This window comes from Micromesistius poutassou, assembly GCF_964030765.1.
Source record: "Micromesistius poutassou genome assembly, chromosome: 3".
NCBI classification, from domain to species: domain Eukaryota; kingdom Metazoa; phylum Chordata; class Actinopteri; order Gadiformes; family Gadidae; genus Micromesistius; species Micromesistius poutassou.
In genome coordinates this window covers 11,559,226-11,583,597 of record NC_140273.1, presented here as the reverse complement: position 1 = coordinate 11,583,597, position 24,372 = coordinate 11,559,226, and the positions used below count along the sequence as shown (strand labels likewise).

The 24,372-nt window shown below is 42.2% G+C and overlaps 1 protein-coding gene across 1 annotated transcript in view; it reads right to left on the bottom strand.

The window, feature by feature from the left end:
• LOC311341034 (protein FAM13A-like) overlaps positions 1-23,490 on the bottom strand; it is a gene marked incomplete at both ends in the record, with an annotated part of 43,101 nt that extends 19,611 nt beyond the window's left edge. The window contains 7 exons of the mRNA XM_084465954.1: positions 933-1,126; positions 6,503-6,592; positions 8,762-8,915; positions 10,593-10,770; positions 14,792-15,001; positions 17,188-17,443; positions 23,464-23,490. Of these exons, the coding sequence (XP_084322080.1) occupies positions 933-1,126; positions 6,503-6,592; positions 8,762-8,915; positions 10,593-10,770; positions 14,792-15,001; positions 17,188-17,443; positions 23,464-23,490 (1,109 nt within the window). The remainder of the gene's footprint in view (positions 1-932; positions 1,127-6,502; positions 6,593-8,761; positions 8,916-10,592; positions 10,771-14,791; positions 15,002-17,187; positions 17,444-23,463) is intronic.
• Between the last annotated feature and the right edge of the window lie 882 nt (positions 23,491-24,372).

Sequence of the window (24,372 nt, the reverse complement as noted above, 5' to 3'; positions counted from 1 at the left end):
ATTAAACACAATAGGGTTCAAACTCCGATAACAATAATAATGTAAATCAGCACAACTTTATTTCTCCCCAAAAATAAATGTATTTTTGGGCAATTCTAATATTATATATATATATACAATTATTATTATTTTTATTTTATTTTTTATTTTCCAAAAAAGATAATCTGCACTCTGGCCCTGACTTTACAGAGCTACCAGTAGACTTACTAATAAAGCCAAAGGGGGCCAGGTGTGCCAGCATGATTATATGTATGTATGTATACATCCCAAGCCCTGACCTGGCCAGGAAAAGTCTGCCAGGACCCAGAGGAGGATCCAACAACAGACCCAGCGGCAGTCTTACTATTCCAGGACCTGAGACACCCTACACCCTCTGGTTCTGGTTTCAGGTGCTTAAATAAGCGTGTTTGGATTCCGGACGAAACATTACGAGTCTACTTGGCCCCCAGAACCAAGGGGCCCGGCCAGAACCCCAGCATACCTCACAGCCTCCATCACATACACCGCGGCCCTGCTGCCCACATACAACCATTCCTTCAGATTACTTTTACCTTCTGCCTTCTAACATTTTTCTACAACACAAAGTCGGGTTTTAAATAAATTAAACTGCACAACTAGTGGTGCCAAATCAACCACTTTTTAGGTAGGTTTCCATTTTGTGTTATAGTACCAGTGCTGCAACAATCATATTTTCTCTTTCATTATAATGACTGTCCTTCCTTTATTGTGGTTGTAAAAGGTGTTTTCAAATAAGTCAGGAGACTATGAACCTTATAAAATAATAAATCCAAACTCAAAAAAGCAAAGCAACAGCAACGGGGATGTCACCGTACTCCCTTTACCATCCTGGTACACCTGCCATCTCAACATTTGAGTGTATTTCAAAGAACATACATATTGACAAAGAATCGACATTAAGCAGGCTCACTCACCAGTCAGGGAGATCCATGCTGGAGGAGGGGCTGGTATTGGAGGGAGGTGAGGGTGGATGTTGGGTCATCTCCATGGGCTCCAGCAGGTTGTGGCCCCCGGGCTGTGGGACCAGCCGCCTCATGTGGGGCAGCTCGGCAGAGAAGCTGGGTTGTGGCGTGGTCACTGAGACCTCGTCACCCGTTCCCTTCTTCACCTGTTGGGGAGAAAGAAATCTGTCCTTAACATTTGATGGACTCATGAGGAGCTCTGGACCTTTGGGCCATATCCAAGGGTTTGATTCACACAGATTGGAGATTTCTCTAGGGAAGCGTAGTTGCCCAGGTTGTCTGACTTCCATCCAAAAAGTACTGGGTTCGTGACCCAATATTGCAGTGTACCTGTAGGCATGCATCCTAGGGCAAACCCTAATGACAGGGGGTTCTTTCCTATTAGATAACGTAACAGAAAATGCAATGTAGTCGCGTCACACTAAATAAAGGTTATTTCTGTCTTACCTTGAGGACCCGAAGAGGTTTTAAATGCAGAACCCCATCCACTTTGGTGTAGGAGTAGAACCTCAGCCTGATGTTAGCTACGCTATGCAAAGCATCCTCCTGCATTTTAAGATGGATGCGAGGGAGTGCGAAGAGTGAAGGCACAATGTATTGAGAGCAGTGTCAGGCATCCACCTATGTTAGCAAGCGGTAACCCGGTGCAAAGCTTCTAAATGGCCAGCTATGTCACTGGCCCTAATGGTACTATTGATAAGGGCACAAAAAATACAGATATTAGGAAAATAAACAAGGCTTTAGCCTCATTTTAATGGACAAAGAGATGGGGAAAGTTAACATTTTTAAATCCCCATTACCGGTTTAAAACAAATGGATCCCTGGTTAAAATCGATGTGATAATTCACTTAATGAACCAGTTTTAAGCAGCACATTCACTCTAAAAGGTTCTCCAGCCTTATTATTGATTGCCCCTGTGGAGATGGGCAATTGATTTGACTAAATTTGTCATCAAGGGAATTGCATTCAATGGGGTGGCCACAACAAGCACAGGAAGAACATACTGTGATGTTGCAGTTTGCCTTGAATGTCCTCAATTAGTAGAATTCAGTCATTTAACTCAGCGTTTCCCAAATTGTGGGTCTGGGGCTGGCCCCCGGCCATGCAGCAGGAGTGGCTACTTGGCCTGTCTCCAGCTGTTCAAAACATAGCTACGTGATATTATTGAACCAGCACTTTGCGTTTGTTGATATCACTACACTGGACCAACAAGACCACAGAGTTGGCAGTCAACAAATCACATGTCACATCCATCCCAATCACTGATTGAAGACTAACTCTCAGTTAATTTGGACATTAATGTTAAATTGGCTCCAACTATTAGGTCTTATTTAGTCAAATTGGAACCCAGAGGCTATGGTTCAATCTCTGCTGGGCGCTGGCTTAAAAGAGTTTGGGGTTTCCTCCCTCACACATTCAGCTGCATCCGTTATTTCACTTCTTCATGGCATATTAAAGGTGTACTGTTTGGAGTTTAGTGGCATCTAGTGGAACAGCGTTGTTAGACATGGAATATAATGTTATGTTATTATTTTTCAATTAGCGTAAGTGCAATAAGAATTATTCCATTTATGTTACCTTTGAATAGGCCATTTTTATAAGTACATAGGATGTGACTCCTCTTCCATGGAGGCCGCCATGTTGCACTGGCAAAATGCCTGGCCTATAATTCAGCCCATTGGTCACTTATTAATTGATTGCATTATATATGTGTGTGTGTGTGTGTATGTGTGGGTGTGTATGTGTGTGTGTGTGTGTGTGTGTGTGTGTGTGTGTGTGTGTGGGGGGGGGGTATGACTAACACCACTAACAGAGATACGAGACAGGGAAATGCAACATGTATCCTTATCAGAGAGGCGCAACTGAGAAATACTATAACCATTAATAACCCAATAATAAAGCATTTGGTCCGGAATCAAGCAGACCCAAGTGTTTTTACCCGATGATGGGAGCCCACATGTGGTTACTGGTTTGAGTGAGCTGTAGACTGTAGACAACTGTGTTGTGATGGTTCCTTGGCGGGTGTCAACTATCTGGGATATCAGATCAGGGCTTGGTGGTTGATACTTCATACATTCGGAATGCAAAATGGTTAAAGGTTAAAGATTGCAACCAACTGAATGCCCCCCCTCACCCGTCCCTGTAAAACCACTACGGTGGCCTGTACTGGTCTGTATTGTGTAAGGTAGGTATAAATATGCGAAAAAGCCATATTCATTTTGACCGCGCCACGTTCGATTTGTGATAGCTCTAGCTATCACAAATTATTATTCTATTATTATTCTAGATTATTCTAGCGAATAACTCTGTTTAACCAATCACAATCGGGTATCTTTGTCATAGTCACCATGGTCATTATACATGTTGAAGGACATGGTGGAGGTTCTTCATAGCCTATTTACATTTCTCAACACACAGTCCTTCATAGTGGTAAACGACATTCATAGACCTGTCATTATCACTTTGTTTTATGATTTTATTGATGAGTCTACAAGCAAGTGTTTACTTGCAGTGCGATAAGTGAAGAGGACGTCTTTGATAACATAATAACAGTTTTATTTTGATACCAACATATACAAGAGTGATAGCCTACTTTTAGTTATTGAACAGTTAAACAACCTGAAAAACCAAAACAGGGATGTATTAAAGAATACAGACCCACTTTCTGACAAATGTACAAATTGTAAGTCACTTTTGATAAAAGCGTCTGCTAAATGCCCTAAATGTAAATGTAAAATGTAAATCATAATCTCCTCATCCGCGACTTCCATTCGTTACACTATTTTACACTTGGATAAAAAGTGAAACTAGGATATTTAAGCAAAGAAGTACAGGCCCATCTTCACCGACTACATGAGTGACTACATTATGCTTCTTGGACAGTATTAAATCATGGTGTCATCATCATCTGACAAATGTACTTATTGTTAGTCGCTTTGGATAAAAGCGTCTGCTAAATGCCCTAAAAGTAAATGTAAATGGTGTGTATGGATGTATGGAGCTCAGTCTGGCCAGTGGTTGATGTTGGTGTCTGCGTCATTCGCAGGCAAGAGCCGTCGAAAAACAACCTTGGCACGATTCTCCTTCAGTGCCAAACAGAAATACCTACTGGCACGTTACACAATACAGGCCAGTACAGGCCACTGTATTTGTCAGAATGGGAGGGGTGAGGATGGGTTGGGGTTGGGGGAGTGGGGGTATTCAGTTGGTTGCAATCTACAACCTCACTGCTTGTTGCTACTGAATTCTACACACTGGACTTTTAACCATGTCACCTTCCTAATATATTAACCATCAAGCCCTAATCTGATACCCCAGATAGTGAACATCTGCAGGGAACAATCACAACACAGTTTAACATTCACGCAACCTGATCATAACATGTGGACTTCACAGCCCGACAACTGGTTAAACGCTTGTGTCTGGTTGGATCCGGGCCAGCCACACTGTGCATATCCCGGAGAGGACTGTGTTGGTGATTGGATATGGTGTTTCTCTTATAAGGTTGAATGTTGAATTTCCCTGTCTAGTATCTCTGTGGACATGGCAACAGTAAAGGTTAATATTGACAGAGGTGATATATATTATGAGATTAAGTAGCTGAATTAAAGGTCAGGTTTTCCTGGCCGGTCTGAGTAACAATGACAGGTGTTTTTTTCACAAAGTTCCTTCCATGTTGTTTTATCAAGTGGCTGGGAGGAGAGGAATGGCTAAATCAAAACATCCTTTATGGGGCTGTTTTTCACAGCACCAAGCTAATGCAACTGATATCTGACTGGTCTGATTTATCTCAGCTCACTCTACATTGCAATGCTTGTGTCGTTATCTGTATTCTTTTTATGGATACTAACAACTATAAAGGACCATACACTTAAAAAAAACAATATGATAAGCCAATCTTTTTTTATTTTGAATTGATGCCCGCCTCAGAAGGGGAACACATTTCTATCCATAAACTTACCAGAATTTAATGTAACTATTTTTAGATGCCGGCAATGACAACAGTGCTCCAATGCATCGGCCAATAGGCTGCTTCCACCCAGTTGGGCTGCGGATTTAAAATGTGGATTGCTGTTTTCTTCAGGAGATATCTTCCTCTCTTGACAAAACCCTCACTGCTTCCTGCTGCTCCAGGAGATTTACTTTATCAAATAAAGTACCGTGACAGCTTAATGACGCCACATAATCTGTGTTAAAAATATAGGAAATCTGGACACATAGATGGTGGTTGAGGTAATGCCTTACGGTGAGATGCAAGTCTAAGTCAACATTAAAAGCAACCACAGTGCACAAACCTTGGCAACGGTTCCCGAATGTGTATTGTAAATAAAAGCTGTGCATCAGAATGTAGACTATACAAAATATTGTTGAATTTCCTGTGTTTCCTGAATTGTGTAATCTTAAAATCTTAATGAGAGAGAGAAAGCGAGAGAGAGAGAGAGAGAGAGAGAGAGAGAGAGAGAGAGAGAGAGAGAGAGAGAGAGAGAGAGAGAGAGAGAGAGAGAGAGAGAGAGAGAGAGAGAGAGAGAGGAAATGAAAGTAAGTCGAGTCTCCTCGGGAGTAATGGTGGGTTACCATCATGATTGCTTCTATAGCTTATACAGACAGGGGACGCCACACCTCCCTGCCCAGAGCAGTTAGGGTGAGGTATCTTGCTCAGGGACACCTCTAGACTCTGCCACACCAAAGAGAGAGAGAGAGAGAGAGAGAGAGAGAGAGGGGAAGATGGAGAGGGAGAGGGAGAGGGATAGAGCTAGAGAAGGACAGAAAGTGCATATAGAGAAAGAGTAAGGAGAGAAGGGAAAGAGAAAGAAACAGAGAAAATCATAGAGAGAGATACCAAAAAAGGGCAGATATGCCCTTTTTTGGTATCTATTTGTTGTTTATTTTCCAGGAATTTCCAAGCGATATCGCAGTGGATATTTTGTTCTGATTAGAATTAAACTCGCGGCTTGTTAGAATCAGCAAGGCTGACAACATTTATTAAGTGTGCTAGTAAACCCCTTGCGAAATTCTTAGAACAGGGTAACAAGCGTATCGTATGTCATATGTACACAACACAGTGGCTCCCTACTACAGAGTATGTACAGACACACTTGTCACGTGTCAGCACTTACATGAACCTGCAGTGTTAGGGAAAACTGATTGTCCAAATCACACTTGCGACGACCAACAAGGTCACAGAGTTCAATATTCAAAAGGAACTTTCTGGAGAAATCATGAGTCATCCAGGGATTGGCGTAGACAACTCGTTTCTGGACATGGAAGAGGCAATAACTGGTACCGTTGAACGGCATAGAAAAACTATACACACGGAGGTCCATGAATATGGGCAACCAAATTTTGGCCCCAACATTAAATAACTATTAAGTCATTTTCTTTAAATCAGATTTTGCTAGAAGAGTAGCTTTTAATTGTCAAACCTTTCTTCCACAGATGTTTGGGAAATGAATCAGCTGAAAAGACACATTCACACAGATGTAAACTCCAATCAACACAGACACACACACACACACACACACCTTTTTCTTGACATGAACCGGTGTCTTTGGAGTCCTGGGACTTGGTGTCGCAGCGGAACGTTTGCTGTCCACATCCATCAGGGGAACTTCCTGTAGGGGAAGACGGAAGAGAAAGAGATAAAGAAGAAAGTTTTCCAACTTTCAAATATTGTGTGCATGTCCTGTACTCAGAGGAAGCTGTAACTCTCTGGAAGGTACAGTATATATGAACTTGGGATTCAGGATTCCTCGACTAGGAAGACAGGTTAAGGCTGGTTTATACTCTTCCGTAAAGTGTTGTACGTAGACATGGAGAGCCCACTCTGTCGACGGAGAGCCTGTCTGAGACCCTCTCCGTAGCTCTACATGCGCATCCAATATTTCTTAACTATCCGTTGATGCAACGGAGACAGACGGAGACGCAATGGCTGTGATTGGTCCTCTAACAAAATCATTTCCGGAATCCCTTTTTCCCGGTTTGACTTTACACCTTATTTACTTTGTACATTGTTTACTTTGCACATTAAGGATTTGAAAAGCTTTGAAAGTTTATTTATAACACTATTTACATGGTTAGTACTCAACATATAAGATCGATCGGGCGGCGAATTGCATTGCGTATCCGACATCCCGACGGAGAACTGCGAATGCTCGAGGGGTCTCCGTAGTTACGGAGTTGGATTACGGATTACGGAGTCAGAGAAGTATACTCATTATATATACACATATACTCAATCACTCACTCACCCCACTAATTTATGCAGCCTTATATATAAGACACCTAGTACCTGCTCCTGAATGACCTGTCACTGTAATCACTCACTCAAAGCTTGGTAAGTGTCAGCGACATCACTAACTAGAAGACGAAGAGTATTGGTCGCCCCGACAACAGCGACCAAAATAGATTTAGTTGGTTAAAACTCTGGCGTGTGTTCTCAAAGTGTTCCCCGACTGGGGGTAAACACATATTCACACATAAACACCTCTCACACACACAAACATACACACACACACAGCTGTTGCTGCTGCATAGGCCGAGCAGGCCATGCGACGCTATGGGAACACCAAGGCTGGTGTCATGCAGGCCTCACGCCACATGCATTTGTCTGTACTGTACACACGCTATTACGTTGATACCTCTCTGTGTGTGGTGCGCGCTCGTGTCTGTGTGTGCGCGTGTGTAAGATGATCTAAAGGGCCGTGAGAATGAAGGTATTCCCATTGGTCAGCAGTATCTCAGGTGACCCTGAGCAAGATGACAGCGCAGCTCAATGCCCAGCCGATACAGCGCAGTAGGAGACAAATGCAATCATGCAATTTACTCTCATAGACCTTTTCCACTTTTCCACTTTTCCACTTTTTCCACTTACATTAACAGGTATTTTAAAATGTTCAATGATTGAATGACAAATGATAACGATATGATAAACAATAATGACAAGAAACATAAAAATGACCCTCTTTAAAATACAAATGGATAATTTAGGAATCTTGTTAACAAATATTAATCATTTTGACTTTTTTGAAGCAGTAAAATAATCAAACAATAACATAACATGACTGGGGAATGAAGTATTTCATTTATATTTTTGCTTGCTTCAGAACTTTTCAGGCGTTTCATCATGATCTCATCATCAGACAAGTCATGTGATCACTGTCACCTTCACCCACTCGCCCCCTGGTATCCATGGGCAACAAAATCAAAAAAAAAAACAGAACCAGATCCTCTTCCTCCTTGCCCCTGCTGGGACCCCATGCTGTCAGTAAAAAGGGGGGGGGGGGTGGGGGGCATGGCGACGACCACCCAGTGGCCCCTGTCAGGGGGTTAGGTAAAGAGAAGGAGGCCACTTCCCCTGGGGGCGGTGCTGGTGATGGGGGTTTCCAGGACTTCTGTGTATATGCATCACTGACCGTCAGAGGCATGCCACTGACATGCTGTGTGCCATGTTGACATGTTCCATGCACGGCAACATGTCTGCCGGCCATTTTGAAATGGTGTCTTGGGAATGTGCAGTTTTTATTTACGTTGCGTATATGAGTTAGCATAGTATAAACAAATATAAAAATAAATAATTGTATCTTGTATTATCTTAAATGGATTATTGTACAGATACATGAGTATGCATTGTGTACAAATTACTTTGTACGCCCTTATGTGTGCCCTTTGGGGGGCAAGGGCTAGTGTCAGAAATATATTGACATTAAAGCCCTTTGAGACTGTGACCGCGATTAAGGGCTTTACAAATAAAATGGACTTGGACTACAAGATGGTATGTGTACCTTGACAATGATGAGGGTCGGTAGTTCCCCAGTGAGGCCATCTTTGTCTCCATCGTGGCTGCTGTCGAAGATGTTGCTGGAGTTTTGGATGAGCTTGGCCATGATTTTATTACAGATGTTTTGCTCCTTAATGGCCTCAAACCCGGGAGACACACTAGAGACGAGAAAACAAGTAATATAAGATAAATGAAGATAGGAGAATAAGAGCTTCCCCTATCAATAACCACCTGATTAAAAACAATGTCCCAAGTTTCTCTGTTTTTTGCTTTGTTTTTATATTGTCATGTTTCACAGAAAACCTTTTCCTTTTTAACGCATTGATAAAGGCACCGCTCTGATGAATTGTGAGCGGAAAATGACACAGAATGCGATCCAGCCACCATCTGGCATCGGCAAGGGTGATCCCCTGATAGCCGTCGACACCCCGGCAGACACGCTGTGTCAAACGTAGATGGGAACACGGATCCAAACTGTAAACATAAATATATATGCAGGTGCGTGCTCGACTTGACTTACAGGAACACGGTGTACAGGGATGGAGTTGCCATCTGATATGGCTTCTTCCTAACCCATCGACGGAAACCTGAGCTGCATGGGGCGGTTCATTCACCCGGTCCGGCTCACTGGGATCACTGGGATTATAACGAAGGAGACCAGCGAAAGGTGCAGACAGAAGGTGCAATACAGGGAGAGTTGTATCCCGTCAAACGGTCTCGAAATGGGGTCTCAATTGGTTGTTGATGCTCTCAAAATTGTATCTCATATGTATTTTACTTTTCCCAATATATGTGGTCTCAATGGCATGTCAATGCGCTCAAAATCGAATCATATTTGTATTTGACTTTTCTCAAAATGTGGTCTAATTTTTTATTGCATTGGTCTAAAAATGTTAAATTGTTTTCTCAAAGGAGTGCAATGGGGGGGGGGGGGGGGGTGCTATAGGGTGAGCTTTGGCCCCAAAAAACTGGTCTCTAAATGCTACACTATGAGAATACTGACCGACTTACAGTGAACTCAGATACACGCCGTGATGGAACAGGTAGGGGTGAGGGGATCTTGCTACAGAGGCCTACCGCCTCCATCTAGAATGGTTATTATTCTGAAGACGGAGTAAGCAAATGGAAACTGTATCCATTCAATGGAGGCCTTCGGCCCTCATCGACCGCTTTGGTGTGATTCATACACACTGTTGGAGCCGTCACACACACCGTGGGAGTGTGCACGCAAAAACAATAAAAATGGAGATCATTGATAAGTTTCCATTTTTACTGCAGATTAATTCAGACTGGGTAATAAATAATGTATTACAGGAAGCTATAAATGTGTTGTGTACCAGGGTCTATTGGCTGCACCATGACAGCTCACATTATGATGTGATGATGGTTTTTCCATCGACCAGGTAAATATATCTGCGTTATTAAAGAGAATAATTTGTGAAACACAGCCAGTGACATCATGAGCACAGTATTTGAGTCATGTAGGGAAGTCTTCTGTCCTCTCTTAATCAATAGTAGCGCCACCTGTTGGCACAATGTCAGTTTGGTGCATTTATCAGGTTCATGAAAGATTGCAGGGACAGGGAAGTATAGAAGCAGTATCAAGTAGAGGTAGTAGTTGAAGTTGTAGGAGTAGTAGAGTGGAAACTGTATAAAAGCAAAGGCTAATAATATGTAGAATAAAGTGTCGCAGTGCGTTGAATAGAAACTGATTACAGTAGGATAAGGTATAGTGTAATAAAGTATAGTAAAGCTGAGTAGAGACAAAAAGCTAAGTGTAGTACGGTACAAGTGAAGCACGGCGGAGCAGAAGGTGGGAGGTGGGTAGGACTGACTGGAAGACGCTGGGTCCGAACACCGTGGCCAGGTTGAGGGCGGTCATGCGGTTGTGCGCTTGGTGCCGCTCCACCTCGGTCAGGAAGCGGCAGAGGTAGCTCAGCAGGCGGTGGTGGACGTCCGGCATCCGCCCCAGCACCGCCTTCAGGTCCCCGCACGAGCCTTCTTCGCCACACTCTGAAACACAAAAACACACACAGGTCACCCACATCCATGACCCTAGTATCTTTAGGCCCACCGTGTGGTTCCTTCACTCACATCTATGACCGTACTGTCTGCACCCTTCACTGAATCACCACACAAGAAGATCCATGGAAAATGCATGACTTCAAAGGATGGATCCTAACAAAAGTAATGATAACATTGACGTTACATTTAAACATAGTAATTTAATACTTTGATCTGAAGCCACTCCCAGGTGAGGCTGAGAACAATCAAAAGCCAAACAAGGGGCGATCCACCAGCAACAAAACTATTGAAGCTCTTGGCAGCCATGACTGGACAAACTTATGAGTATAACAACAACTATAAATGTCCCGGTTAAATCCACCAAACCAAATACTTATGTAAACCCATGACAATAATAACGCAACCTGACCCCGTTGATAATCACCCAGTGGTATAAAAGTGTCTTTCCTTGGCACAGTTCACAAGCTAGGCAGTCCAAAAGGATTGTGTATTAAAGCCTAATGTCCTATATTTATCAAGGATTTCCAGACAGGCATCCATGTTCTGTGATAGGCCCATCCACCTGTCCGAGTGGTATTAAAGACATCTCTCATCGTAGCATGTTTTGATGAGCATTACGCTAAACTTCCAGAGCCGGAAAACAGAGCTGACTTTAGTACTGGCATTTATAAATAGGTCAGGGCTGGATAGAAGGGTGACCACTGGTTATCCAGACTGATGCAAGCGCTGTGTAAGAGTCTGTGTGTGTGTGTGTGTGTGTGTGTGTGTGTGTGTGTGTGTGTGAGAGAGCACGCACGTGCATTTGTGTGTGCATGTGTGTATGTATGTGTGTGTGTGTGTGTGTGTGTGTGTGTGTGTGTGTGTGTGTGTGTGTGTGTGTGTGTGTGTGTGTGTGTGTGGTGACATGAGGGAGGCTGAGTTATTGCTTTTGCTTTTTATCCAAATGTTCCATTTGTGTGAGTGTATCCGTGCTTCAGGGTTATATATTCCAATGTTTGGTGGAATTGCTCTGGAATTGTTACTTGGATTGTTAGGAGTATAATTTGGACCATCCCTGTGTAGGCATCCTTGTATATTGAGTAATGAATCGGACCAAGCAAGGATATGGTTGATAAATGATTTCCTGGGTTTTCTACCGGAAAATAACACTCCGTTCTTTAACCTCTGGGTCAAGTTACGGTCAGTTGCGCCTTAACCTTGTGATCACTTAAAAGAAAACACAAAAAAATGCTTTGTGGACATTGGAAAGTCATAGCTACCTGCCAATGAGAAACAATATCTCACTGTGGCAGCAAAACGCCAGCCAGCAGAAAGAAAGTCGTACATTATGTTTCCCTGTGGCACAGTGGCCTAGGTTAGCTATGTCAAGCACATCAAGGGAGAGGGGATCAAATCCACACACACACACACACACACACACACACACAATTGATTGTATGATTTATATTTCTTGACCAGGACTGCCTGGAAGAAGAGATCTTTTATCTAAATGGGATCTTCCTGGCTAAATAAAGAATACATCAATTTATTCACAGTGCAAATCTTTCAATGCCTGTAAACATGGCAGGCGGAGTCAATCCGAGTTTGACCTGATTAAGGCAGAGCTTCATTGCAGCCTAAAGTTTCCGAGCACACATGGTTGCCAAAGTATGAGGGTAGGCCTACTTTCAACACAAAATGATCTACACAATTACTACAATGATCACAAAGCAAATAGGGGATTTGAACATTGTGCAAGGTTTTGAATAAATTTCACTGCAGCACTAGTGCTGTTTACCTGGTGATCAATCACACAGGCGCTGACGACGCAACGCCATAAAAGGAAAAACCTTGCTACCTGTTCTATTCATGTTTACTAAATAACCAACATGTTTTTATTAGTAGCTTGTGGTTTTTTGTGTCTTTTGGAATTGTTTGAACATTGAAATAAATCAATTAATTATTCAATTATTAAAACCTTTCTAATACGATTAACGCCAAATGCCCAGGGGGGTTAATGGCTCACGTATCCTCATACTGACGGCAGCTGTCAAAGTGCTCCCGGACTATTCTAATAATGTTTAAATGTCCAAAACGAATAAATGATAATTCGGTCAGCCCACATTTGGCCATTCTGATGGCTGCCAATACCTCAACTGAAGTGTTTACCTTGAAGCATTCTCAGACGATAGCGCCCTTACATGTATTTTATCACTGGGATATCCAGACGAAACCTAACCTAGCCTTCTACCCGCAGTCCCGAAATATTCAAGAATGCTTACTGTTTGCAGATATTTGGGGATCTAACACAGAACCTTTCACGTACAGATCAACCTACTACAGTCAAACCTACTAGATCCTCCTGCGCCCATAAATTGACAGCGTCTATGTACCACTCCGTCCTCCATTCATCTGTGGTTCTGATGAAAGACTGTGACCAGGGGATACCTGATTCTAACCAGAGAATACTAAACCATTCTGACCTAGACGCCAGGGAAGGTCTCCAGCCAAACCGACATCTTGGTTAATGTGTCACCTGGCGGGGAGCCCTCAGATACATTTTTGAGAGATGGTGTGGTCCACTCCATGATTTATGGAATTGCTAATGGCCAGGCAGCCATGGGAGCCAAAATCCTGACGCAGCTCCCAGGCTGAGGATTTTCCAGAGAAATTTTGGAGTCGGATCGAGAGATAGAAAGTTAACCTTCTAGATCCAGAGAGTGAGCTACACAACACGGTTTCTAAATGATACACTCAAACACACCCACTCACACACACACAGACACTCACACACACACACACACACACACAGACACTCACACACACACACACACACACACAGACACTCACACACACACACACACACACACACACACACACACACACACACACACACACACACACACACACACACACACTGAAATGAGTGAGCCAGTGGTGGTCAAGCTTCAACGTGGTGTTTTCCTGCTGTGACGACACAGTTCTTATCTAAAGATAGCCGTTCTCATAAGATATTCACATCGTGACCCAGATACCTGGCACACTCACCAGGAGGTTAACAAAATAACCTCACACGAGGTACAATTGAAGACTGTTACCATGGTAGTAACCCACACAGGCAGTTGGAAGCATGTAACAGTAATTATTGGTTAAGTTTTGTTCAGGCAGCCTAGAGGTTTTCAGCTGCAGGTTTTCAAACTGTGGGTTGCAACCTATAGAGCTTGTTCATCAGAATGCCTCATGGGATTTTTGGTTGGCGATACTCACCCATTTTGAGTACTCAAGAGAGTTGCTGCAATGTAAAATCCTAAATAAACGTAAACATACCGAATCCTAGGCTACATCTCGCATGAGAAACACTGTTGCAGTTTTAAACCCAACAATGATATCCCATAATGACAAACAAATGTATTTATTTTCACGATTCACTACTAAACAGACCAAAACATTATCACTACCATGTACATACTCCTATACTCCTATACCATTAAGTATGCTCCTATACTTCTGAAATGCTTGTCATTGCGATGTGACGTCACGATGTACAAGCCCTATTGGTGGTAGCAGCATTGGACTGAGAAGCCGGACTAAACAAGACTAAAAGCTGATCCTGAGACCATTGTATTGATTAAGAATATAAATAGAGGAATGTTTATCATCTCACTTATTTTATTCATGCAATGATAATGTTTTGTGGTACTGCTCATTTTACTGGGACGTGGGCCACAAGTCTAAAGTCTACTCGAACATGACCGTAAATCGCCATTTCTGGAAAAAAAAACAAACAGCCTAATTAGTGTAGTGTAATGCAGTGCACCGGTGTTATACCCTGTGGTTTCAAATGTGGAAAAAAGGGGACCTTTGAATGTGCAGTTATGGAATGGAATGAATGCTGACAATGATTGGCTAGAATATGAACAAATTAAACCAACAAAGGATTTGAAAACAGAGATGTGGCAAAAGGTTATGACAAACAGGGATTAAAACATAGGGTGGTGGAGCCATGTCCTGGTTTTCCATTGACTCTCACCTTGGTACTGCTTTATCAGAGCATTTTGTACAGCTGAATGAACCAGTCCCTCTGGGAGATCCCGGAGGTACTGTTTGAGCAGGCTGGCCACGGTGCAGACGTCCCCTTCGGCCAGCAGGTCCACCTCCTCTCCACTCTGGAGGCGATGCCTCAGGGACTCTACGGCCCGCACGTTCCCATTCACTCTGAACAGGCCCTCCTGATGGAGGGCTACAGCACAACACACAAAGAAGAGGATAAGTCTGGGTCGTATTCAATTGGTCAAACATCTCTTCATAGGAAAATAACATTTGAATACCTTAAAATAAGTGGATTAGAATAAGTATTGATGATGCATGTAAACTGGTTATTAGTTGGTTATTAATTAAGTTGGGACAAAAGACTGTACGGTTGGGAACCTTTGAATGTGGCTATAAAAATGACAACGCAGTAAATCAAACTGCTGCGAGGTTGATTTATTGACAGAACAGAAGTTGGACTTTCACACAAACACATCTTGCTGCCATGACATAACTAATGAGGTTACAAGGCAAATGTGCTTACTGCAAGGTATTTTAAACGTGGTGTAAAGACAGAGATGGGGTCATGTCACGTTACTTGACAACATTGACCTACTTTTACATCTACAGCCTGTGTATCGGCATGCCTTTTGTTTCACAAATATTGCGATGTATGAACGGTTTCTGTCAAGCAGTCTGTGAGCCGTTACATTTTTTGATTGAATGCAGACTTATTGACATTGCTCATCCATGACAAACGTGGATATTTGTGAAACCAAAGGCATGCTGATACGAAGACAATTTAGAAGAGGTGCCATATTTGTGAGTTTATAGCCGTTAAACAATGAGATAAGGCTTTGAATGAATAGGGCAATCTATCGAGGGAATGCGTGGTCGCCACGACTTGATACTGTTTACCGTTAAATGACCCTGCTATATTCAAAATATTCACTGAAATTATAAATAAATATAGCATTGGACGAAGTGATGCAGACACGTTAAAAAACACCACCATTGTGGATACAACAATGCTATATTTTGACTTTTATGCTGTGCTATATTTTTGGTATATATTTTGGACATTTTACTTGAACAAATTTATGACAAGAAAACGAACTTTGATCAACGTGAGGGCCACAACATACCAACATGTGGAACTACACTCCCCTGCTGTGGACGGTATTTTATACAGCCAGATTAACAGACTCGCCCTAGTTTCCTCAAACGTACAAATCATGCTACTTGTATAGTTCTGCAGTGACACCTAGTGGACCAAAAGATCCAGAGAATATTCTAGAACCTCAGACAGAAAGAGAAACTAGGCCTGGCCCATAAACGGGACTTATTGTGAGAGATGGGACGGGCAGACTATAGGTCGTTGAAAAGCATTATCTGATTCAGCGCTTGCTTTTATTCAGCGGTTTGAATATGCTTTTTGGGAGTTTGACAGTAAACATACTAACTATAAAATATGACAGCAGAAAAAACCTTTCTACTTGGTTTCTAGACTCATTCCTCAGTTCAGAATGCTAGAAGTCACTGCCTTTGACCTTTGCAAAACACATGATAAGCCCTATTGAAAAGGACTTAATTTGTATCGACTGACTCATCACAGTGACGGAAACAGCAAGTTTCCGTCACTGTGATGACACATAGCAAGTATATATTTTATATTTCAGCAAATCCCAACAAAAAAAAAGGTTAATTGAAACAAATTGAATGACTGATGAGTGTAAGTAAGTGACACTACATAATATACAAGACTTACTTTTAAATTTCCAATACATTACATTACTCTAGCCTTGACCCAACCCTGACTAAATTGTACATTGGAAAATTCTGAATTGCTATCTTCTTTCCTACTGCGAAGTCTGTGAGCATGCGTGTGTAAACACAGAATTAAAACTTGATTAGTTTGTTTGTAGGCACTATTAGAAAGCTACCCAACTAGGGCAGTTTGTATGTACTTGGGCTGGGTTGGACACATTTTCAGCTACGGGAGCTGCTAAACAGCAATTTGGAATATTTTGTTTAGAAGAACAAAATATTCTGTTTGTCAACTGATGGCTAACTGCTTAACTTTGATACCTGTCTACACCATGACATAGATAATGTCTGCAATTAACCTTGGATCTTAACATCTGAGATCTAAACTGAGTATATACTTTGTTTCTGTTACAAGTCTCAAATTAGAGGGCAGATGTAAAAATTTATATATATATATATATATATATATATATATATATATATATATATATATATATATATATATATATATATGTGTAGAATCTCTTTTTTGTATTTAATACAATTGTATTTAATACCATCTCCGTTTTTTTGTGTGGAATAAAGGCAATCTATTTATGTGCATGTCCCCCACCACCCACCAGTTATTACCATGCTGGCGTAGATGCTCCACCATCCTGTGCACCACTTTGGGCACCCCGTCCTCTTCCACCACCAAGCCCAGTGCGCACAGCTCCGACAGGGGCACTCCGAACTGCCTGCTACCCTGGGCCTCCGCAGTGGCGATGGCTGTGGCTGTGGCAGTGTTGGAGGTGGAGGTGGTGCCGGTGATGGTCCAGGGCCTGAGCATGGGGAGCTGCACCATCTTCTTCATGTCCTCCTTGACCTGCACGGCGGCCTTGTGGTGCTGGGGTTAGGGAGGAGAGGGAGAGAGGTAGAGAACAGCTCCTTCAGACCCAGCTGGCACCCTAGCTCCGTCACCCTGGCCACTGTGGGCATGGAGGAGGTGGAGGTGCTGGAGGTGGAGGCTGGCATGCAGGTTAGCACTATACCAGTGCCAGAAGAGACACATTAGGATCCAGATAAGTGGGCCCCCTCTTGTTTGTTATAGGACCCCAGACAGGTCTGGGTCTAGAAACACTTCTGTCATCGTGTGTGTGTCATGTCATATGTGTTAGGAGCCGGTAGCACCAGACTGGGTTGGGAACTAAGCAATACAAAGAGAGAGAGAGTCTAGAGAAGGAGAGGGGAGGGCCTCTCTTTGTGGTAGTTGCTACGACAATTGTCTGGTTACCATGCAACACTTTGAACTGCAGGAAGAGGAAGGGACTGTACCTGCACATATATGTGTGTGCTCTTTCTTTCTTTCTTTCACACACACGCACGCACACACACACACATGCGAGCACACGCACGCACACGCACACAAGTATACACATACAAAGAGTGAGTATATACCATATATATGAATGCACACTCCCTAACTCAGGTTAACCTCATGAGTAGATAACCTACAATTCGGTATCTATGGTACAATGCACAATAACATTTATAATAACTTGAAAGAGCCTTGCTGTTTGTTTCTGTGATAAGGCTGCAGCCCATAGAAGAGTGATATAACACAGAGGAGAAGGAGAGCATGCGTAGCCAAGGTCTCAGTGTGTGTTTGTCAGGGCTTTGCTGTTGTCAAACAGAAACATATGGTGAGGCACTATGAAGAACGCCCCGTGGCAGACCTGTAAAATATTTGTGTCATGTGTGTGTTGTGTGTGCCTGCGCGTGTGTGTGTGTGCGTGCGTGGGTGTGTGTGTGTGTGTGTGTGTGTGTGTGTGTGTGTGTGTGTGTGTGTATGTGTGTCACAGCTGCTAGGCAGGCACTGATACCTTATCCAAGTTGCAAATAAGCAAGCTGTGCCACCTGTTGCACCCATGGCTGCACACACACACGCACACACACACACACACACACACACACACACACCCACAGACACACACATGGACGCATTCACACACACATGCACATACACACAAACACACACGCATAAACGACACTAAAGTGTTGTTTTTGTAATCTGTCCTTATCATATACAAATGCACACATTCTTGTGTGTAAACAAAGTCACCCTTGAGTCAATATTTCTCTCACTGACGGCAGTAGATAACACCAAGGGTGATTATGACTATGATCATATTAAAATGATCCTCCTTACTAAGAGATGATCCTTTAAAAGAGTACTGAACTGGTGTTTAAAAGGATCGTAGTGGCGGAGGAGATTATTTTAACACAAACGCATCAACCATGGACCTGCAGACATGGTTATTCATTTTCATTATTCAATCTATATTTTACCACTGTTGTATTACAACCATATAAATAAGAATATGGAACAACCACTTCCTATATTGCAGTGGGTGGGCGTGGACTATTCCTTACACCCAATTTAAGGAGGAGGGTTATCCTTTTAAGAGGATTGCTACATTGAGACCACTAATTGCTATATATCACACAGAGGTTTTTGGCTGTTGATATGAGCAATTAACTATTTTCGTGGTTTAAACCACGCCCGTTTTAGAACTCAATGGCTCATGGGAGCTTTAAACTTGAATGTACAGACTAAACCTTTGGTCAGATTGAAGGTAATGGTCCATAGATGATATGGGCTAAAGGATTTTTGTCAAAGTCGAAAAACCTGGGATCGTTAGGCAATTTACTGTTTTTAATAAAATTCAAAATGGCGGAAAATCCTACCACCCGGAAGTCATAGGTTCTTGAGGCATATTTGTTGAGCATGTGGATATGCATGTGTGAGCAAAGTTTCATGAGTGTAGGTCAAACCGGTTGCGAGTTATGCTTGTGCAAAGTTTGCATTTTTGGGCAGTTGGTATAGCGCCACCTTTGGGTCAATCAGTGTAATATTTGCTGTGTGTTAATCTTGGGTCAACCTCTACGCATGTAGTAATTTTCGTAAAAAGCGAGCGATCGGGGTAGGCTGTGTAAGCAAATGTGGCGGAATATAAATAATAATTATAGCTGCTGCGCAGCAATGGGTCGGGTCCGGGCTAATTTTGGCAAATTCTGAGCAACAAACAGGAGAATAGGAAGACAGGACAGTTGACCTTCGAATGTTCAATTTGCACCAGTTGAGGATTGAACCCACAACCTCTGGAACCAAAGACCATTGTCTATCGCACTGAGCTAATTGGCAAGTGCCATTTCAACAGTGGCTTCACAAATTGAGTGACAGCTGTTGTAAAGGCAAATTTAAAAAATGGTCAAAATTTCAGAAATTCTGTCATCTAAACAAAAATCTGATAATACATAAATTGCATCTTGACAGCATGGAAATGTTGGTGATTTGTTTTTAATGATAAGTGTTTTGCTTCATAAGAGAAAATATGATGTTTAAAAATTCCACTCTCACATTGGCTGCAGTTGTTCCCATGAGAGCAGAATTCAAAATGTTCTCAAAAATTCAGTTTTTGAGATAAAATTCTGATATTTGCCAAACTTCATCAACCATGACTCCAGAATATTCTCAATTTTTTTCAGGAAGATTGAAAATGTATTTATCAAGAATTTGATGGTATACGTTTACAGTACTGTTTACAGTCATACGTTTTCATGCACTGTAGGATCAATTTTTGCTTAATCAAAAATCCGAGAAACAAGTTTTGTTGAGGACGGTCTGGAGATGCTCTGTACCAAGTTTGGTGACAATTGAGCAAAAATTGTGGGAGGAGATACATTTTAAAAGTTTTACAGTTATTGAAAAAAACAGAGTGATGGACTTCATAATTTGTAATGAGACAAAAGGAATGGACAAAAGTTTCAGCAGTATTGAGGCTACATTGTGGTGAAATTTCAACACTGTAGCATCTACCGTTGGTTTGGTAGGAATTTTTTAAGTTTTTAAATTTAAACGCTTATTGTGCCCCCCCTAGGAGGGGGGGGCACATGTCCTTGGAGTTGAGTGAATCTGGCATGGGACTGGACCTTTGTGCAAAGTTTGGTGAGTTTTCACCCATGGGAAGTATGACTTCCTTGGAAGAAGAAGAAGAAGAAGAAGAAGAAGAAGAAGAAGAAGAAAGAATTCCTAGGAATACAATAGGTTCCCGGCAGCTTAGCTGCCCGGACCCTAATAAAAACACCAAGAATTACAAGAGGTTCCTTGCAGGTTCCCTGCTCGGTCCCTAATTATGTTTTTATTTACTTTTAGGTTACATTTAGTTTTTGGATTTCTCAGCTTGTGAGTTGCCAGGTTTATTTATCACTTTGTTTATTATTTCTATGTATGTACATACAAAAAATTGTTTCATTATTTGATTCATCATTGTTCAACATTTTTTTAATATTTCATTTTTAGGATTGTTTTGTTATTTTCACGTCACTCAACTGTGTTTGCATGGACCTACATGTAGCCTACACATTTTCAGTTCTCATCGCAGCATTCTGTGTTTTCATCAAGTGGCCAATGTTCACGTGTGTAGCTCTATCCACATGCTTGTTTTATGATGCTATGAGTAAACATGCATAACAAACATAAGGCAGACTGATGCGCGGAGCTGCTCTGGTCGTATCATTGGAAGTTACGAACAGATGGTACTGATAGAGAAGATAAAGGGCAGGAGATCTTCAACACATCTAACCCTAACCCTGCTCCTTCCAGGATTTCACACCATCCACATTAACAGTAAGATGTAGTAGCAACCCCCTACTACGCTGGTGGGTGAAGATATGAATACTAAAGGCATGCACTTTGTATCCTCAGTACACTGGGAGTCATGGCGACGAAGAGTTGGATGACAGCCAGAGAGGTCAGAGGTCATGATAGTTCAGGAGATGATTGTGAGTCAGCGTATAGTTAGCTATTGAATATTTATAGGCTGTAGTACAGGTCATTAATTGTATAAACATTCGTATAAAGTTTAGCAGACGCTTTTATGGAAAGAACAATCAAAGCATACAAACATAATTACAAAACTACAACAAAAGTAGTCCAATAGGTCAGTGGGCGGTGCTTGTGGTGGAGTGTCCGAGTCTGATGATGACTGTAGCCTGACAGACGTCTCATGTCCCTGGATAAGCCTGTCTGAGCTAGGCCTGCTAGTGACAGACCGCACACAGCATTACACTCCAAAATCTGGCCTTACACACACATGCAAACACACACACACATACACACACACACACACACACACACACACACACACACACACACACACACACACAAACACACAAACCAACAGTTGCATGCATGCAGCCTGACATGCACACACCACACAGAGGCACACACAAGTGCAAACATCCACGCATGCATTCTCACAGTATGCTCTCTATATCTCCCTCGCTCTCTCTCTAACACATAAACACAAACACACACGCACAAACACACACCACCAATCAACACTGGTTTTCTTGAAAGGACAACACAGGCTAATGTGTGATGGGCCGGTTCTATTGTTAACCAGGAAGTCTATTGTGGTCCACCTATAAATCTTCATCCCTGCTCCCTTCCCCCCACCTTGACAACATTCTCACACAACTGCTGACACGCTCACAAACACCTCGGTATGGCACTTTTCTGACACAGCTGGGAATTGCAATTGTTTGCTTTTACTAATTTACAACTTCACATGTTTCCATTTAGCATTCACTTTTATCCAAAGTGAATGTCCAATTCAAGTGAGGTTGAACAATAAAAGCATACAATTCATCTAAGTGCAGATAAGTGATGCAGAGGCTGTTGGTAATGTTTTTCATTTATCATGATTACAAAAAAGTTTAAATTAACTAAACTAAAATGGAAACAGACAAGACATTTTCTATGTCTTGTTTTGTATTGGTTTGTTTAGTCTCCTTCTAGAATTATTTCTGGCATGTTTTGTTGTTGCCGTACTTAGTTGTTTAAATGTGTTCAATGCTGCGCCACTTGTGGCAGTAGCTCTGTTTCTTTAATTCTCTTTGCAGAGGGAAGAACAAGACCCAGCATGTGCCTCCTCCTTAAGAACACCCCCTCTCCGAACCTCTCTCCCTGGCCTTCCCTCTCTCTCTCTCTCTCTCTCTCTCTCTCTCTCTCTCTCTCGCTCTCTCTCTCTATCACTCACTCGCACTCACACACACACACACACACGCACACACGCGCTCACACACACACACGCACACATGCACGCACACACACACACACACACACACACACACACACACACACACACACACACACACACACACACACACACTCTCTCCATGTGGGTGGTCATTTGAACAACTGGCAGCCAAACATTCACCGGCAGCATGAGACAACTGTTTGACTCTGACACTCCCATGTGCCACAAGGAAGGATTTAAATCAAAATAAACCAGTTTAAATTAAGCCCAATGTTGTCATCCAGTAAGCTCAACTTTTCCAGCCTGCAGTGAAACATTTAGTGGAAACTTAGTTTCTTTATGTTGCCGGCCACATTTTCACTGTAATAATCCAGGCCGTGAATGATTCTTAGACAGGGAGAGAGAATGTAGGGTTGGTATAAAGCTGCATGTGTTCTGTCTTAATAAAACTCCTTCTCTTTTGGCTGACTCAAAGGGAAGCTATGCGTGCGTGAAGAACAGTAGAGGACAGTGGGGCAAGAATGTTCTGTGGAAAAGTGTTCAAGATAATGTGGAGGAGTTGGAAGTAAAACCACTTTAGTTGCTGCCAGTCTAAAGTTTTAGTTCAAGGAAAAATACAGACAGATGTCCTAACACACCCTCTGAGATTTCCTGTCTCTTCAAAAGTATACAGTGTATGTGTGTGTGTGTCTCTTTTCTCTCTCTCTCTTACACACACACACATACACACACACACAATTCTTAGATCACAAACGTGTTGAAGACGTGCTCATGTTGAGTAGTTTTTTCAATACTTCCACTGTTAATCAGGTCTTGTACTCACACAGATAGTCAGAGCTCCGGCCCCCATTCTCCCACAGAGGAGTAGGGAAGGATGAAGAAGAGAAAAAATACTCCTATCCTTCTTCGTCCTCTTCCTACTTTCTCCTCACTTCTTGACGGGACACCACTTTAAACTTTCCTCCAAAGACAGGACTAGGTTTCAACAGCCTCATGTTTTCAACAACAAACTAAAGCAGATAATCCCAAATGGAGAAGAAAGAAGAGAGGAACTCTTTCAAAATAAGCCGGTCTTCATTGAAAGTCTGTGTGCTCCACCTAACCATTGACACACATTAGTGGCTGGTTTTCTCTCCCTCCTCCCTGTTCCCCCCACCCCTCTCTCCCCCTCTCTCCCTCTCCTCCTGGGATGAAATCTGAGACATGCTCTCTCATTGGCTGTTGTGGCTGGTCATGTGACCGTTGGGGTTAAATCCCAAAACTTTGGAGTCTGTGGCATTCATTTTTGTTGGAGCAGGACCAAGGTAGAGAAGAGAAGTTAGCCAGTAGAAAATGGTTGTTTATGTCAGTCTCACAGCAATGGTAGAGTAAGCGTCAAAACCAAGAAGTAACAACTCTTCATAACTAGAAAGAAACATACAAATGTATTTCATTTTGAAATGGACACATGAGCAACAGAATCCATTTAGGTTCATTCTCTTTATTTATGAAATAAAAAATGTTTCACTTAAATTAGATTCTGTTACATTCAGTAGTTCTGGGATTTGAAGGAAGTAAACACTCAGTATTCGCAACTGTTAGTAGCAATCCTTATTGCACACCATCGAAGAATTTGTCCTTAATTATGGAGGAACGCCTGATGAGTGTTCAGGCTCGTTAACCAGCAAACAATAAAAAAACACCTGAAGGTGTCTTTTAATCTGAAAAGCAACACCTCCATCCAGTGGAGCTA